Source organism: Coregonus lavaretus, assembly GCF_964263955.1.
Source record: "Coregonus lavaretus genome assembly, chromosome: 22".
Lineage (NCBI taxonomy): Eukaryota > Metazoa > Chordata > Actinopteri > Salmoniformes > Salmonidae > Coregonus > Coregonus lavaretus.
In genome coordinates, this window is record NC_140009.1 from 19735257 (window position 1) to 19750588 (window position 15332).

A 15332-nucleotide genomic window follows, 5' to 3' on the forward strand; every position below is an offset into this window, starting at 1 on the left:
TTTTTGGCAGATTTCTTATGTCTTACTTATTTGTTATTTTGTCTTTCTCTGTCTCTCCCCTTAGGAGACCAAGAACAGCACTCAGGACCTGTCGCGGAGTCCCCAGAGCCTGAGTGACACGGGCTACTCCTCCGACGGCATCTCCAGCTCCCACAGCGAGATCATCGGCCTCATCCAGGAGGAGGAGATGAAGCTGAGCGAGAGGGGCATCAGCGGGCGTGGCAGCCCCCCCAGCCCCTCCGAGATCACCAAGCTGGAGAGCTCCATGAGGCCCCTGCTCGAGTCCAAGGCCCTGCCGGTCGAGGAGAGGGAGCGCGAAAGGGGCAGAGGCAGGCACCACCGAGAGCAGAGACCCCGGTCGCTGTCCATCACCCCGGAGGCCTATGACTCTGACGAGGAGCTGGAGGACATTGTGGAGGAGGAGGAGGACGGAGGGGACTGGGAGTCCAAACGGGAGCACAAGAGCAGTGCCGCTCCCAAGGAGGAGAAGAACGTGGCCGAGCCGGAGCCGATGACAGATGAGGAGTTCATGAGGAGGCAGATCATAGAGATGAGTGCTGACGAGGACAACGAGGAAGAGGAGGAAGACATGGAGGAGGAGGACGAGGAGGACGAAGGCTACGGCTACCAAAAACAACAAAAAACACTCAAGCACATCTCAGAGTTGACGAAAGAGAAGCGCCGCCTCTCTCACCAGTCCAGTAGCTTCGAGGAGGACACCAAAAGCTCCAGCGACATCTACAAATGTTCTGCGGAGGAAGGAGAGGAGGGGGGCCTGGGGGGCCTGCGCCGCTTCAAGACAATCGAGCTCAACAACACAAACAGCTACAGCCGCGACATGGAGCTCAACAACGAGAACGACCTCAGCCTGGATCGAGAGCCCGAGCTGGAGATGGAGAGCCTGACGGGGTCTCCCGAGGAGCGCTCCAGGGGCGAGTACTCCTCCACCCTGCCACCCACCACCTCCAGCTACAACTCTGGCACCTCCCCCACCTCCATCTCCTCAATGGAGGAAGACAGCGACAGCAGTCCCAGTCGCAGGCAGAGACTGGAGGACGCCAAGCAGCAGAGGAAGGCCCGCCACCGCTCCCACGGCCCCCTGCTGCCCACCATTGAGGACTCCTCGGAGGAGGACGAGCTGAGGGAGGAGGAGGAGCTGCTGCGGGAGCAGGAGAAGATGAGGGACCTGGAGCAACAGAGGATCCGCAGCACGGCCAGGAAGACCAAAAGAGATAAGGAGGAGCTGAGGGCCCAGAGACGCAGGGAGAGGTCCAAGACGCCCCCCAGCAACCTCTCCCCCATCGAGGACGCCTCCCCTACTGAGGAGCTGCGACAAGCTGCGGAGATGGAGGAGCTCCACCGATCCTCTGCCTCAGAATACTCCCCCCAGAGCCTTGACTCAGAGGCTGAGGGATACGAGTCTAAACTCTACAAGTCTGGCAGCGAGTATAACTTGCCCACGTTCATGTCTCTGTACTCTCCTACTGAGAAGTCGTCGACGACCTCGACCACCACCGCGCCCTCCAGCAGCAAGCCCCTGAAGAGTGCTGAGGAGGTGTATGAGGAAATGATGAGGAAAGCAGAGTTGCTGCAGAAACAACAGAAACAGCAACAGCAGCAACAAGGGAGACACAACAGTGCATACGAGGACGACACGAATGGCCAACAGAATGAAGATGTGTATGAGTACGAGCAGGCCGAGACTAGTTACGAAAACGAGGCGGCAGAGACAGGAGACATCTACGAAGAGATCCGCCAGACATCCCAGAACATCACTAAGATGCACCAGTCCTCGGCCCTGGAGTTACAGCAGCAGGCAGACGAGCAGGTGGAAATAGACGACAGCACCTATCCAGATAAGCAGCTTTTAGATACTGGGTCAGCCTTCGCTAAGCTGCTTGAGCAGACCAATGACCTATTGACTCCTGGCAACAGCCCCACTCAGCTCTCTGCACCTGTGTCCTTCTCTGAGACCGGAGGAAGGATCCCTGATGTACGGGTGACACAACACTACTCCAAAGATGTCCATAAAGCCGGGATGAAGAGCCAGACGGGTAAAAATGGCATTACTCCAGTGGTGGCCGCCACCACAATAGCAGCCTACGGGGTTTATTCCCGGGATGCGGTGACCATCTCTCAGACAAGCGTTAGTCAAACGATGACGACCACCCAATCCATTATGTATGGTCGGCAAACTGGAGGACCTGCCACTTCAACCACAACCGTCTCAAATGTGTGCAGCAAGATAGCGGAGATAACACAGGCATACAGCCAGAGAGAGGTGGTTACGAGGAGGGTGGGCGAGAGCCGAGGGGTCCAAGCCAGAGACAGTGCGACATCCTCAGAGCACGTCATAGAGCCCCGCTCGCCAAAGATGTACTCGTACTACAAGAGCTCCAGCCCCCCTCTGTCTCCCTCTGCCTCGCCCACTGAGAGCCCAACTCTTTCCCCCTCCAGGAGGGCCGAGATCTCCACCCAGACGTTCAGCCCAGGCATAGGGGCTCTGTCAGCTGGCTCGGGGCCCACCTCCCCAGTGATGGCCCAGGGGACACAGACATCTCAAAGGGCCGTATCCCCACGTCTATTCAGACAGCAATCCTCCCAGCACGCCCTCTACATGGGCGCAGAGCCCACAAGCCCTGCCAAACCAATGACGGTCAACATGGCCACGTCACCTTTATCCTCACCCACCAGATTCATCCGACAGTCGACGTTTGACAGCTACTCTTCACAGGCCAGTCCGCCTGACACCCCTCCGTACCACCAGTCTCCTCAGCACAGCTTCTATAGGACGCAGAAGGTGGAGAAGGTCAGTGTTGGCACCAGCATGGTCACCACAGCTAGCACCTACAGCTGTGGTTCGATGTCTATGGACAACATCTCTCTCTGCAGGATCTCCAGCATCCCGGGGACCTCGAGAGTGGAGCCGGGCCAGATGATCCATGGTGGGAGTGTGGTGGATCTGAGAACAGTAGATCTGAGAACAGCCACTAACGCAGCTCCCATTATCATGACTGCGCATGGCATGGATCTTACCTCCCTGGCCACAGAAACACGCAAATCCACCAGCGGGCCCGAGGGGAGCCACCCCTCCACTGTCATCCAGCCCCTCATCATGAACCTGAACACCCAGCATCACCCCCACGTAATGGTATCCACCGCAACCACGGTGAGCGTCACGGTGGCCGCCTCCATGTTCATATCACAACCCCAACAGCCCATGGTCTATGGGGACCCTCTACAAAACAGAGTTGATCTCGGCCAGGGCATGGGCTCAGCCATGTGCCTTTCACAGAACAAACCACCGCCTATTGACCCGTCTATCCCCAAGATCGACGCTAAGCTGGAGGACCTGAGCATCCAGCAGCAGCAGCTTTTCCAGCAGCAGCAGAAGCTTCAACAGCAGCAGCATCTCTTGGAGCAACAGCTCCAGCAACACCACCAGATGCAGCAGCAGTCCTCTGTAGCTCGGTACAACCTACCAGGCCAGATGACTCTGCTCAAGAAAGACCTTCTGGTCAGCCAAACCAGCAATGCCCCAGCCGTGGTCAGCGCTATATCCCCTGCCGTTGCCCCTGATATCTACGGCACTGGAGGTCCCCTGGAGCTGAAGAGCAAACCAACCCCGGCAGGTGTGATGAACCTGGCTGGGGGTGGGCCTCATGGCATGATGATCCAAATGGAGGGAGCCCCACAGGGAGGACCAGTGACCCAGCTGGTGAAGACAGAGGAGGGCCAGGATGCCATGGACTTCACAGGGGGGCAGATCAAAGCTGAGAACCAACCAGCTTGCTGTGATGTAGTGTACCGCCTCCCATTCGGAGGTAGCTGCGTTGGCGGACCGTTCTCCCAAAAGCCAAATGTTGATGAGAAAGTGGCCACTCAAGAGCCAAGACCACACTCTGTGCCACCACTCTCTTACGAGTCAGACCAGGAGGGCCAGTATCAGGAGTTTTCTATGGACGGGCGTAAAGCCTACACACTACCGTTCCCTGGTCGGCTACAGCCCTCGATGTCTGACACCAACCTAGCAGAAGCCGGACTCCAGTCCTACCACTCCAAGATGGACCCACACATCCAGACCTCTGCAGAGCTGGCCGTGGACCTCAGCACCATGAAACACGCCTATGAGGGAGGTTTCCTGGGACTGGGCATGCAGTATGGCTCCTACACTGACCTACGCCATGGAGGTGACATCACTGCTACTGCCCTGCCCATACGCAGATTCAACTCTCTGTCAAACATCAGCTCAGACTACGGCTACTCGCCCCGAGACCTCGCTAACTTCCAGGAGTCCAACCTGGCCCAGTACAGTGCCACCACCGCCAGAGAGATCAGCCGAATGTGCGCTGCCCTCAACTCAATGGACCGTTATGGGAGCAACCCGGAGCTCATGCAGTACGGTGTAGGCAGAGGAACTGGTCCAGGTGGCAGGCTGAACTCTATGAGACAAAATATGCTCTACGGACCTGACGGGAAGCCAATCTCTCACACCCAAGCGCTCACCAACATGATCAATGCCAGGCAAGCCAGCCTCCGAGCCATGTACCCGTCTGCCATGAGGTCTGCCGATGGGATGACCTATTCTACCATCAACACACCCATCGCCTCCACCTTGCCAATCACTACCCAGCCTGCCTCAGTGCTGCGCCCGCTACTAAATGGAGTGTACAGGCCTTTACCCACAGCCAATATGACACCTGTGCCTCTGGCCAGCCTCACCAGGATGCCTGTGAACCCACGGATGCCTATGTCTGGACAGGCCCCATACCGTTATCCGGCTCCCAACGTCTTCCCATCTACCACGTCGGCCCCTGTGAGCATGCATGCCACCATCACCACCACCCAGGATGCCCCAATCTACCTAGGGAAGCCCTCTGTGACATCAAGTGGATCTGATCCACCGTCTCAATCTACCGTTGCCCATACATCAGCCTCGGTCAGCTTGCCAATGGAGCCCGAGCAGCATCCCATGAACCTGACCCAGGCTCACCTCCACACTCAGGCCCCAGGGCAGCCCCAGGTCCAGCCTCAGAGCCAGCCCCCAGCCCAGCCCCAGCACATGCAACCTCAATTCCACCCTCAGGGCCAGCATCCACCCCAGAGCCAGCCCCCTCCAGCCCACGCTTACCCCTCAACACAAAGCTACGCTGGGCCCCAGAGCAGCACCCAACCCCATCACCCAACCCCACCCTCCAGCGGCCCTGTCAACCCAGAGACCGAGTCTGAGGAGGAGAGGATGCACCGCCAACAGGAGCAGCTTCTGCAAATGGAGCGGGAGCGCGTGGAGTTGGAGAAGCTGCGTCAGCTGCGTCTGCAGGAGGAGCTGGAGAGGGAGCGCATGGAGCTGCAGCGGCACCGTGAGAAGGAGCAGATGCTGGTGCACAGGGAGATCCAGGAGCTGCAGACCATCAAGGAGCAGGTCCTGCAGCAGCAGCAGGCTGAGAGGGAGAACCAGCTGGTGATGCAGAAGGAGCAGTTGGCCCAGCAGAAAGCCCAGCTTGACCAGATCCAGTCGCTGCAGCAGCAGCTCCAGCAGCAGCTTGAGGAGCAGAAGAGGCAGAAGACTGCTGCAGCTGTCGCTGCTGCAGCCACCGCAGCCGCTCAGTTGGACCAGAGCGGCCAGACGCTGCAGCCCTACGGAGACCAAGTGGGCTTCAGGTCCCTGCCCAACTCCTCCTCAGACATGTGTCTAAGGAACAACGAGGAGCAGATGGAGACCAGGACCAACATGAGAAAGCAGAACTCCACCTCCATGCCCCGACTGAGAGATGGAATGGAGGGCGAGAGTGTCGAGTTCTACGGAGCCCGGAGGATCGTGGACAGCTGTGTCCAGACAGACGACGAGGAGGGCGAGGAGAGGTACATCATGTCCAGGCGCAGACGCAACAGGCGCAGCGTAGACCGCAGCGTCCAGACTGACGATGATGAGGAGAAAGTGGAGTGGGAGCAGCCTGTGAGGCGCAGACGCTCACGCTTCTCCAGGCACTCGGATCCCGGGGCCGACCACAAGACTGACGCAGCCTCCAAGACAGCCGCCTCATCCAGCATCGCCATCCAGACCATCCGAGACTGCTCCTGCCAGACCGAAACAGACCAGCTGGGGAAGGTGTCCCCGGCCATCCACGTCACCGTGCCAGACCCGAACAAAGTGGAAATCGTCCACTATATCTCAGGCCCTGAAAGGACCCAGAAGGGTCAAAGCCTAGCCTGCCAAACAGACGTGGAGGTCCAGTCTCAGGGCGTGGTGGTGCCACAGCTCAGCGTGCCCACCACCGTCAGCCCCTACTCCACGGGCATCCAGCTGGTGGGCTCCGCTGACCCGCGGCAGCAGCAGAACAGGAGGAGGTCTGACCCCATGGAGATCAGCTACCAGACACAGACCCAGCCCATGAACCACCTCCACAATGAGTCCCTCTCCAGCCTGATCCGTCAGCCCCCCAAGTCCCCCCAGGTGCTCTACTCCCCTGTGTCCCCCGTCTCCCCCCACCGCCTGCTGGAGACCTCCCTCTCCAGCGGCGGGCTGAACAAGGCCCATGTCACTCCCCAGCAGAAGGCCTACACAGCCGAGTCACCCCAGCGCCACCCCAGCATGCCCCGCCCTATTAAGAACACGCAGAGGTCCATGTCCGACCCCAAGTTGCTGAGCCCCACCACTGACGAGCACACTAAGGCCAGGCTAAACCTGTACCAGCAGCAAGCTCTTCAGAGCCAGGTAGGTCACAAGGTCAATCCTTTGATCCTCAACAGCTATTTCTGTACACATGCAGAGATTGAAAGAGAGCAAACAGTCTTATTTAGATTGTAACATCACATAGACAGTTGTCTTTTTAATGTTGAGTATGAATTCTACTGTAGTACAGTATGTAACGAATTGACAGACTAATATTAAAATGTGGCCCCATAAACATACAGTGCATTAACATACAATGCTATACTATACATAAAACACAACACAATTTACACACATTTAACACTGACAGATCTCTAGTTAAAAAAAACACCATTGACGCATGTCCTCCAACATCTTACTAATGCACAACTTCCTAAGTGAACACTGTCAAAGTATCTCTACATTAAAGTTGATATTTTTGCCAAGAAATTGTTAACATCATTACAGGCAAAAGCTGACAATGATATCTCCATTCATCCAATACTAACTCCAACTGTTTGTTCTGTTCTTGCTTAAGTGGCAAATTACAGATTGACGTTTGTCCCCCCTATATACAGATTACTATGAAGGGAAGAAAAAGCTGAAAGAATTCTGAAATTTAAGTGAACCATCCGTCGTATTTGTGAAAAATGCTTTCTTAGTTCTTTTCTTTTTCTTTAATTTTTTTTATTTTTGTTGTTGCACACAATAACATACAAAACAATATGATTCGAATTTAAAAGGCAAACGGAAGCGTGTGCAGGACAGGTAAAAATAACTGAGAGGCTTGTAAGGCACCTCCCCCTTTCAAATATTTATAAAACAAAACAAAAAAAGTATCCTGATTTTTAAGACCAATTAATAAATAATTGGAGATTTACACAAAGAAAAAGGAAAACATGATGATTTGGGGGTGGATTATGTATTATTAAAATGCATAATCAAAGTAAGTGACAAATAGGCAGGAAACTATTGAGATGAGTCATTGAGTGGAATGTCCAGTAGATATTTTTTAATTTTGTATTTGAAGGAGTTGTTGAAGGAGCTGTTGCAGTGTTTGAGGGGGTCAGGGAGACTTAACAAAACATTATTGACCTCAGTATGTGATGGAGAATTGACCTAATCTTGTACAGAAAAAAGGTGTGTGGAATTCAGTGGCAGTTCTTGTAGAGTAATGATGAACCTGAGTATTACATTTGAATAGCATTTGAAAATAAACTAATTTTGAGTTGGAAGACAAACAGATAGACTTGAAGTTGGTTTATTTCATAAATATTGAGGATTTGAAGGCGATGAAAGAGTGGAGAGGAACTGACACGACTGTCAGAACTGGCACGACTGAATATAGCTTGTCTCTATAAGACCTTCAATTGTATTGGGAAATAATTGGGCTTATTTGATACCCTACTAGAATTTCTGGAGAGAGGTTTATGGTTGTAAAACATTTACTGAGATTATGTAGAACTGCTGTTGTGGGAGCATCTTCATGAGATTGTCATAATTGAACAGTAATGTTGCTGACAGATACTGGGGCTATCTTCCCCAACCTTTCTTGAGACTGTGGCTGTGATTAATTTAACCCCCAATGGAAATCCAAGTTTAATTACCACAATGAAACTATGAATTAATTAACTATTACACACTCACATAGTGCTGCCTACACAGTTGTGGCATGGCTGAGGATGTAACATACTAGAGAAATGTTAGTGGACATGTTAGATTATAGACATTTGTATTGCTTTGCACTGCTATGTAACTGAAGCAATACCATTTAAGGTAGCAAACATATTGATATTTACCAAGCTTCAGTTTACAGCAATTTGTTTATTGCTTTTCTCTTTTGTACAGGCACATTGAGTAATGAATAATCACACCATAAGAATGTAACTTGTATTTGTATTGTCCTTGAGAATCAATACATATCTATGTCACATGTGCCATGCTCTGTTGTGCCAAGCTCTAACCCTAACCTCCTGCTCTCACGGCCCTGTACCGTCTCACTGCAGCTCGCCGCCCTGCAGCAGAGCGCCCTGCAGCAGAGCGCCCTGCAGCAGAGCGCCCTGAGGAAGGTGAAGAGGACCCTGCCCAGCCCGCCTCCAGAGGAGAGCCACCTCCCCATTATCACCCCGGCCCTCCCCCAAATGTACATGCCCGCTGTGCCCTCCCTGAGGGCCGGGTCCAGGCCAGGTCTGGCAGCCAAAGCCAGCCTGCTGAAGGACCTCACCCATGAACTGAAGGCCGTGGAGCAGGAGTCCACCAAGCTCCGCAAGCAGCAGCATGAGCTGGAGGAGGAGGAGAAGGAGATTGATGCCAAGCTGCGCTACCTGGAACTGGGCATTCATCAGCGCAAAGAGACCCTGGTGAAGGAGAGGGAGAGGAGGGATATGGCCTACCTGCGCTGCATGGGCGACCCGCGAGACTACATGTCAGACAGTGAACTGAATAACCTACGGCTGGCGGCAGCGGTAGCTTCCTACGAGAGCAACGGGGTGTTGACCAGACCCAGCACAGCACCACTGAGCCAGTTCACCAGCGACCTCAACACAGCCGCCCAGTTCCCTCCCACCTCCTCCTTCGTCTCCTACCAGTCCTACCACCCCCAGAGCCAGCCAGCTCCAGCACCCCAGCCTGGCACCCCTTACCAGACCGCAGCCTTCAACCAGCCCCCCTACCCTTCAGTGGCCCAGGCAGCAGCTCTTCCCCAGCCCACCCCCCTGCAGACCCAACATCTTCCCCCATCCTACCAGACCCAGGGGTCCTTCCCCTCCCACACATACCCCCAGAGCCAGCCCCCCTACCCGACAGAGCAGGGGGTGCAGCCACTGCTCCAGCAACAGCAACAGCCAAGCCACCAGGGGTTCCAGCCTGCCCAGCCTGCCCAGCCTGCCCAGCCTGCCCAGCCTGGCCAACCTCCCTACCCCACCCACACCTCTCCATACCCCAGCCAGGTGTCCTACCCAGCTGGCCCTAGCCAGACCACTCCCTACCAGCCCCAGGCAGACATCCTCACTGTTCACCAGAGACCCAGACAGACCTCTCTGGCTGACCTGGAGCACAAGATGCCCACTAACTATGAGGTTATAAGCAACCCCACTGTAGTGGTGACCACCACGGCCCAAGATGCCATCTACTCCTCCTCCAGTGGGGCGCCCCTGTATGGACAGTATACTGGTGGTACCACTATGGCCAACACTTATGGGCCGTACTCTTCTACAGTCTCCAGTACATATGGCCAGTACACGACGACAGTTGCCAACACATACGGGCAGCAGTACACTTCCACCCCGGCCAGTACGTACGGCCAGTATACCACTACCACAGCTAACACCTACGGCTACACCACCACTACAGCCAGCTCCTACGGCCAGTACACCGCTACAGTGGCCAACAGCTACGGCCACGGCACTCCATCTGACCGTCTGCACTCGGTTGACAGCCTGTCCACCTATGCACAGGACGGTCTCTACGGCCCCGCCAGCCTGGAGCAGAACATTCCAAGGAACTACGTCATGTGCGACGACATCAGTGAGCTGACCAAGGACGGCCTGGGTGGCATGGCGGCGGACATGCACCGAAGCGACGGTCACGGTGGACGCTACATGGGGGAGAGCGGCCCGGCGAGAGGAGGGAGTTCCTACGGCAGGCCGGAGGACGAGCTGACCAGGGAGGAAGATTTGTACGACCACCATGGCAGGGGTAAGAGCAGCTACCACCCACGAGGGTCAGACACATACGGCCGAGTAGTGGGCAGCAGCAGCACTAGCATGGGTGGGGGATCCTCCTATTACTATGATGACTACACCAAACACGGCACACAGCGCACCGGAGTCCAGAAGCACGCCTCCAAGAGCCTGGCTCCGGCCGTCATGTCCACCAAGCGCAGCAAGCACCGCAAGCAAGGCATGGAGCAGAAGATCTCCAAGTTCTCTCCCATCGAGGAGGCACGCGACGTGGAGGCTGACCTGGCCTCCTACACCATGAGCATGTCGGGCGGTGGCAGCTGCACCGTTGTGTCGCGGGCCAGGAAGCTGCAGGACGACATGGCCTACGGCCTGAGGAAGAGCTCCTATGAACAGAAGAGATACTCCTATCCCGAAGAGGACGAGCGCATGTACTACACCTCGGGCCGTTCACGCTCCACAGGCTATGGCATGGACAAGATCTCATCCCGGGACTATGCCGGCTACCGCAGCCGCTCCTACGAGAGAGATGGGGACAGGGATCGCTCGTCGTACAGGGCGGGATATAGCCGGGGCAGACCCCCCATGCGCTCCCAGTATTCGGAGGAGGAGAGCCCGCTCAGTTCCATGGGTGTTCATGTGAGGGCCTCCTCCCTGGGCCCAGAGCTGTACGACAGCCGTAGTAGTCAGTATTATGGCCAGTACGGCTCCAGCCACTCCCTGCCTGACGTGCAGGACCACATGAGAGACTTGCCCCGGACACACGTCTACAAACCAGACGATTCTTACATTATAGACGATATGCATTGCGCTGTTTCGGACAGCGAAGGTAAATGGGTGCTGAATGCCAGTCTATGCCCACGTATAAACGTCCCCCACCCACCCACAGATAAGGCTAGATGAGCGAAAGAGAGAGAGAGTCATTGCATGCTTTACTGGTGTTGCGTCTTGAGGGCTATACTGGCAGATCTCGTCCCGACTGACTGACTGCTGTCTGTGCTGTGCACCTGTGCCAAATCTGCATGATCCGCATGTCCAGTTTCTTCACTTTGTTCGTCACTTTCTCTCGCATGTTCTTCTGAGGTGCATCATTTCTTTTACACAATGTTGTTGTTGTCTTGTAAAAGTTCGGTTTTGTTTACTTGTTGTGATTAACTTATTTTTAGATTGTTTATCAGTCTTTTACATTTGTTGTCTTTTTTTTATGTGTGCCGTGTTTTCATATTATGCATGGGTGTAAATATCAACTTCTCTTTTATTTATTTTCTCTCCTTCCCGTTCTTCTTTTGCATGGCCTCAGTCTGCATGCCTCTGTCGCCGTCGGACTTGGAGATTGACTGTGATCTGCTCTTGGTTTCCAAAGCCTACAATCTTGGCCAAGAGGAGACAGACTGGTTTGAGAAGCCCAGGGACCTGCGCTCCGGCTCCCGCCACTACGGCAGTGGTGGCCACTCCTCGTCCGGCCGCAGCCGCCACATCAAGCACAGCTACCACGACTACGATGAGCCCCCAGAGGAGGACCTGTGGCCCCAGGACGAGTATGGCCAAACCCGTCACTCTTCCTCCTCACGGGACCACCGCCCCCATGGCAGCGGCAGCTCCGGGAGACACTCCTCGTCCCGCCACTTGGACGAGCCCCGCTCCTCTCGGTCCTCCAAGGGCCATCCCAAAGACCCGTCCATGCGCCACGACTCCCGCCAGTTGTCCTCGTCAGGAAAGAGGGGCGACTCCCGCTCCCAGGGGGGGTACCACTCGTCGGACTACTCCAGGGACCCGTCGGGCCTCCACCACAGCCAGGGCCGCTCCTCCAAGTCCTCATCCTCCCACGATGGGCGGACTTCCTCCAGGAAGCAGCAGGACCTCCAGGGCCACCCTTCCTCTTCCTCCAGGGGCCAGGGCAGCTCTGGACGTGGACAGGGCTCCACCAGTGGGCCTCCGGGCTCCAGGGGACAGGGTCCTACCTCCCAGCAGGACGGGCTGCAGCCAGGCCAGCGCACCCAGCTGCAGCAGCAGCCCCAGACCTCGGCGGCACGGCAGACAGGCACCACCCCTGCAGGCACAACTCCTGGGGGCCAGCAGCCTCTGGGCCCGGGCCAAGCCCAGCAGGGTCTACAGGCCAAGCCTGGTCAGCTTGGTCCTGGTCAGGCCAGTCGCCTGCCACAGGCAGGAGGCGCAATGGGGCAACTGCCACCAACTGCGGTGAGTACAGGATTATGACTTAGTACAGTACAAGTGTGGTTACAATCAGTGACACTAGATTGGAAATGTATGAATTATAATGAGAATCACTGTAAATGTATGTAGATTATTATTTCACACGTTGAGACAGCATTAGAGGTCTTTGGTGACCTCTCCCTCTCCTCTCATCTCTTTCTTGCCTCCCCCCATCTCTATCTCTATCTCTCTCTCCATCTCCCTCTCCACCCCCTCTCTCCCTCTGTCTCTCTGATAAGGCCTAGCGTATCATTCTGAGAGGAGGTTTTATTTCAGTGTGTGAAACCCTGTTGGCAGACCTTATCTAGTCTTGTGATTAGCACTGTGGCTGTAGATAGTGGCAGTGTAACAGCCTCTGTCTATTCCACTCAAATGGAGGAGAGAGATTCATCCCCCAAAATGTATTCCGCTGCAAATCCTTCTCCATCCTTCCGTTCCCTGTTTGTTTTGTTATGTCTCTGAATACAGCACCTTGTTTATAATATACACAACTATACAATGTGCAAAGTCTTTCGGCTATGTGTTGTGTTTTACATATAATGCTGTACTGTAGCCCATAGAAATCCTGTATTATAGGAATTGTAGGATCTCTATGCTGTAGCCTATATTGACGACATACGTGGTTTAAAAGGAAATTGAGGAGCATTGCATCCGTTCGCAGGGTAGAGTGAATGCAAAACAGATCATGTGTGATTATTTGTCAAGCGTCCACAATGCTAAGCTAATTAGCTATGTTATATTTGATCCAATAACCCCTTACAGAGATCATATTCCCAGTTTGTAAATCAAGATGCACATTTAGATGCACAGCTGGTTGGTTTGCAGGGAGGAAGTGTGCCAATTGTTTCTGCCCAATGATCTCTGGCTTATTGCTAATACTCATCATTCTGCATATGTCTGTCAAATGACGTTTTGGCATGGGATATTACAGCAGGGGTCGCCATGATATAAGGCTAATCTTTGAGTGCATCAGAACAGAATTAATGGTATACAGTCAGTTTGCCACCTTTAACCGTCCGTGTTCCTCATCTCTCTGTCTCTCTCTCTCTCTTCCAACAGGCACCTGTCGCAAACACACCCCCTGTGACTGCCATAGGGGCCAAAGCTGTCATAGGAGGGGCGGCCCAGCCTGCAAAAACACCTCAACCCCCACTCACAGGAATAGGTAAGTATTCCTGTCTGCACCCACACTGCTGCTGCTCCACCCACTGAACATTTCACTGAGAGTGATTAGTACACTTGTACTCTCCTAGGCATTAGACCATGTGTCAAACTCAGTCCAAGGAGGGCCGAGTGTCTGCAGGTTTTCGCTCCTCCCTTGTACTTGATTGATGAATTAAGGTCAATGATTAGTAAGGAACTCGCCTCACCTGGTTGTCTAGGTCTTAATTGAAAGGAAAAACCAAAACCCGCAGACACTCGGCCCTCCTTGGAATGGGTTTGACACCCCTGCATTAGACAGACAGACGCACATGCGTAATCAGGTATCACGGGTGTCCTGTTTAATCCCAGGGATTAATCCTGAGAATGCCTTGGGAAGCTGATGGATAATCTTAACTCAGGAAACAGAGAGGATAGGTTAATTTCCATGTCATGGCTCAATTGGGTTGGTGTTCACATGCTCCAGTAGTCTATACGGTCCCATCACCTTCACCTCACTGACAGCTGCAGAGACAGTTGTGTTGTGGAAACAGACACCAGGGTCAGAGTCAGTGTGTAAACCTGTGTGGCCTTTTAAGCGCCATGGGGTATCAGATTGAGGTGTAAATCTGATGCAGTCATCTCCTGATAAATGCAATGGCTTCAGACTGTTGTGATAGTGTGCACTAAAACAGAGTATGGCATCAACTGAATTATAAAGAATGTCTTTCTAATCATCATCTCTCTTCCTCCCCTCTCCCTCCATCCTGCAGGCTCCAAGGCTGCCCCTAGACCCGGTGGCATCGGGAGTGCAGCAGCAGGGCAACCTGGGATGGAGGGGGAGAGTCTCCTCTCCAAGGTCCTGCCAGGAAACCCTGCGGAGGCGGCAGGAAAACTAGGAGAAGGTGTCTTGCTGGAGTTCAGACTCCATGTTTTTACTCAGACTCTAATGCATTCTACTTGCTACAATATGCTTAATCACTCTCCTGTCTGTCTTTCTCTCTCTCTTTGTTTATCCATCAGCTATCTCCGGTTTTGGCAAGAAGTTCACCTCGTTGTGGTGAGGTGTTGAGATGAGGGTAAGTGTTCACCTGGCACTACCAAGTAGAAAGCCTTAACACAGTCTGTGAGATGACAGTGTGCTCGGCTATATACAGAACCCCTTTACCTCATGATATTCCTTTCCCCACTGAGTGTGGGTGGTTCTGTTTATTCCCCAAACAACTTTGTGCCATTTTTGGAGGTCTTAAGTGCACTTTGTGCAGGTTTGAGTGTCTCTCCTTAGTACTGAACTAGGATTTTAGAACAGTATGACAGCTCACCTCAGTAAGTAACAAGTAAGTGACTCACCGTCATGTGATTTCAGGTGTCTGTAAATGTTATGGAGGATGTCGTGAGGCTTCGTACCAGAAAAACCTAGGAAGACCCCCGCTTTGTGAGAGAGAGAGAGGAAGGGAGAAATACAGCAACCAAGAGAAGATATCTGAGCGCACTGGTGAGTTCAAAATCTCTATTTCCTGTTGAAAGCTCCCTCATTTTCAGAAAACTACATAGAAACCTACTTTGTAAAGTGGCTTTATTGTAGTGTAATACTTAAAAACATAAATGAACTTGTAAACACATACAGTGTATATTTCAAGTTGCAG

At 53.7% G+C, this 15332-nt stretch overlaps 1 protein-coding gene across 1 annotated transcript in view; it reads left to right on the forward strand.

Moving 5' to 3' along the window:
* LOC311149873 (protein bassoon-like) overlaps positions 1 to 14750 on the forward strand; it is a gene marked incomplete at its 3' end in the record, with an annotated part of 102887 nt that extends 88137 nt beyond the window's left edge. The window contains exons 5-10 of the mRNA XM_084187113.1: positions 65 to 6715; positions 8659 to 11161; positions 11696 to 12531; positions 13606 to 13711; positions 14460 to 14591; positions 14710 to 14750. Of these exons, the coding sequence (XP_084043239.1) occupies positions 65 to 6715; positions 8659 to 11161; positions 11696 to 12531; positions 13606 to 13711; positions 14460 to 14591; positions 14710 to 14750 (10269 nt within the window). The remainder of the gene's footprint in view (positions 1 to 64; positions 6716 to 8658; positions 11162 to 11695; positions 12532 to 13605; positions 13712 to 14459; positions 14592 to 14709) is intronic.
* Positions 14751 to 15332: the final 582 nt, after the last annotated feature.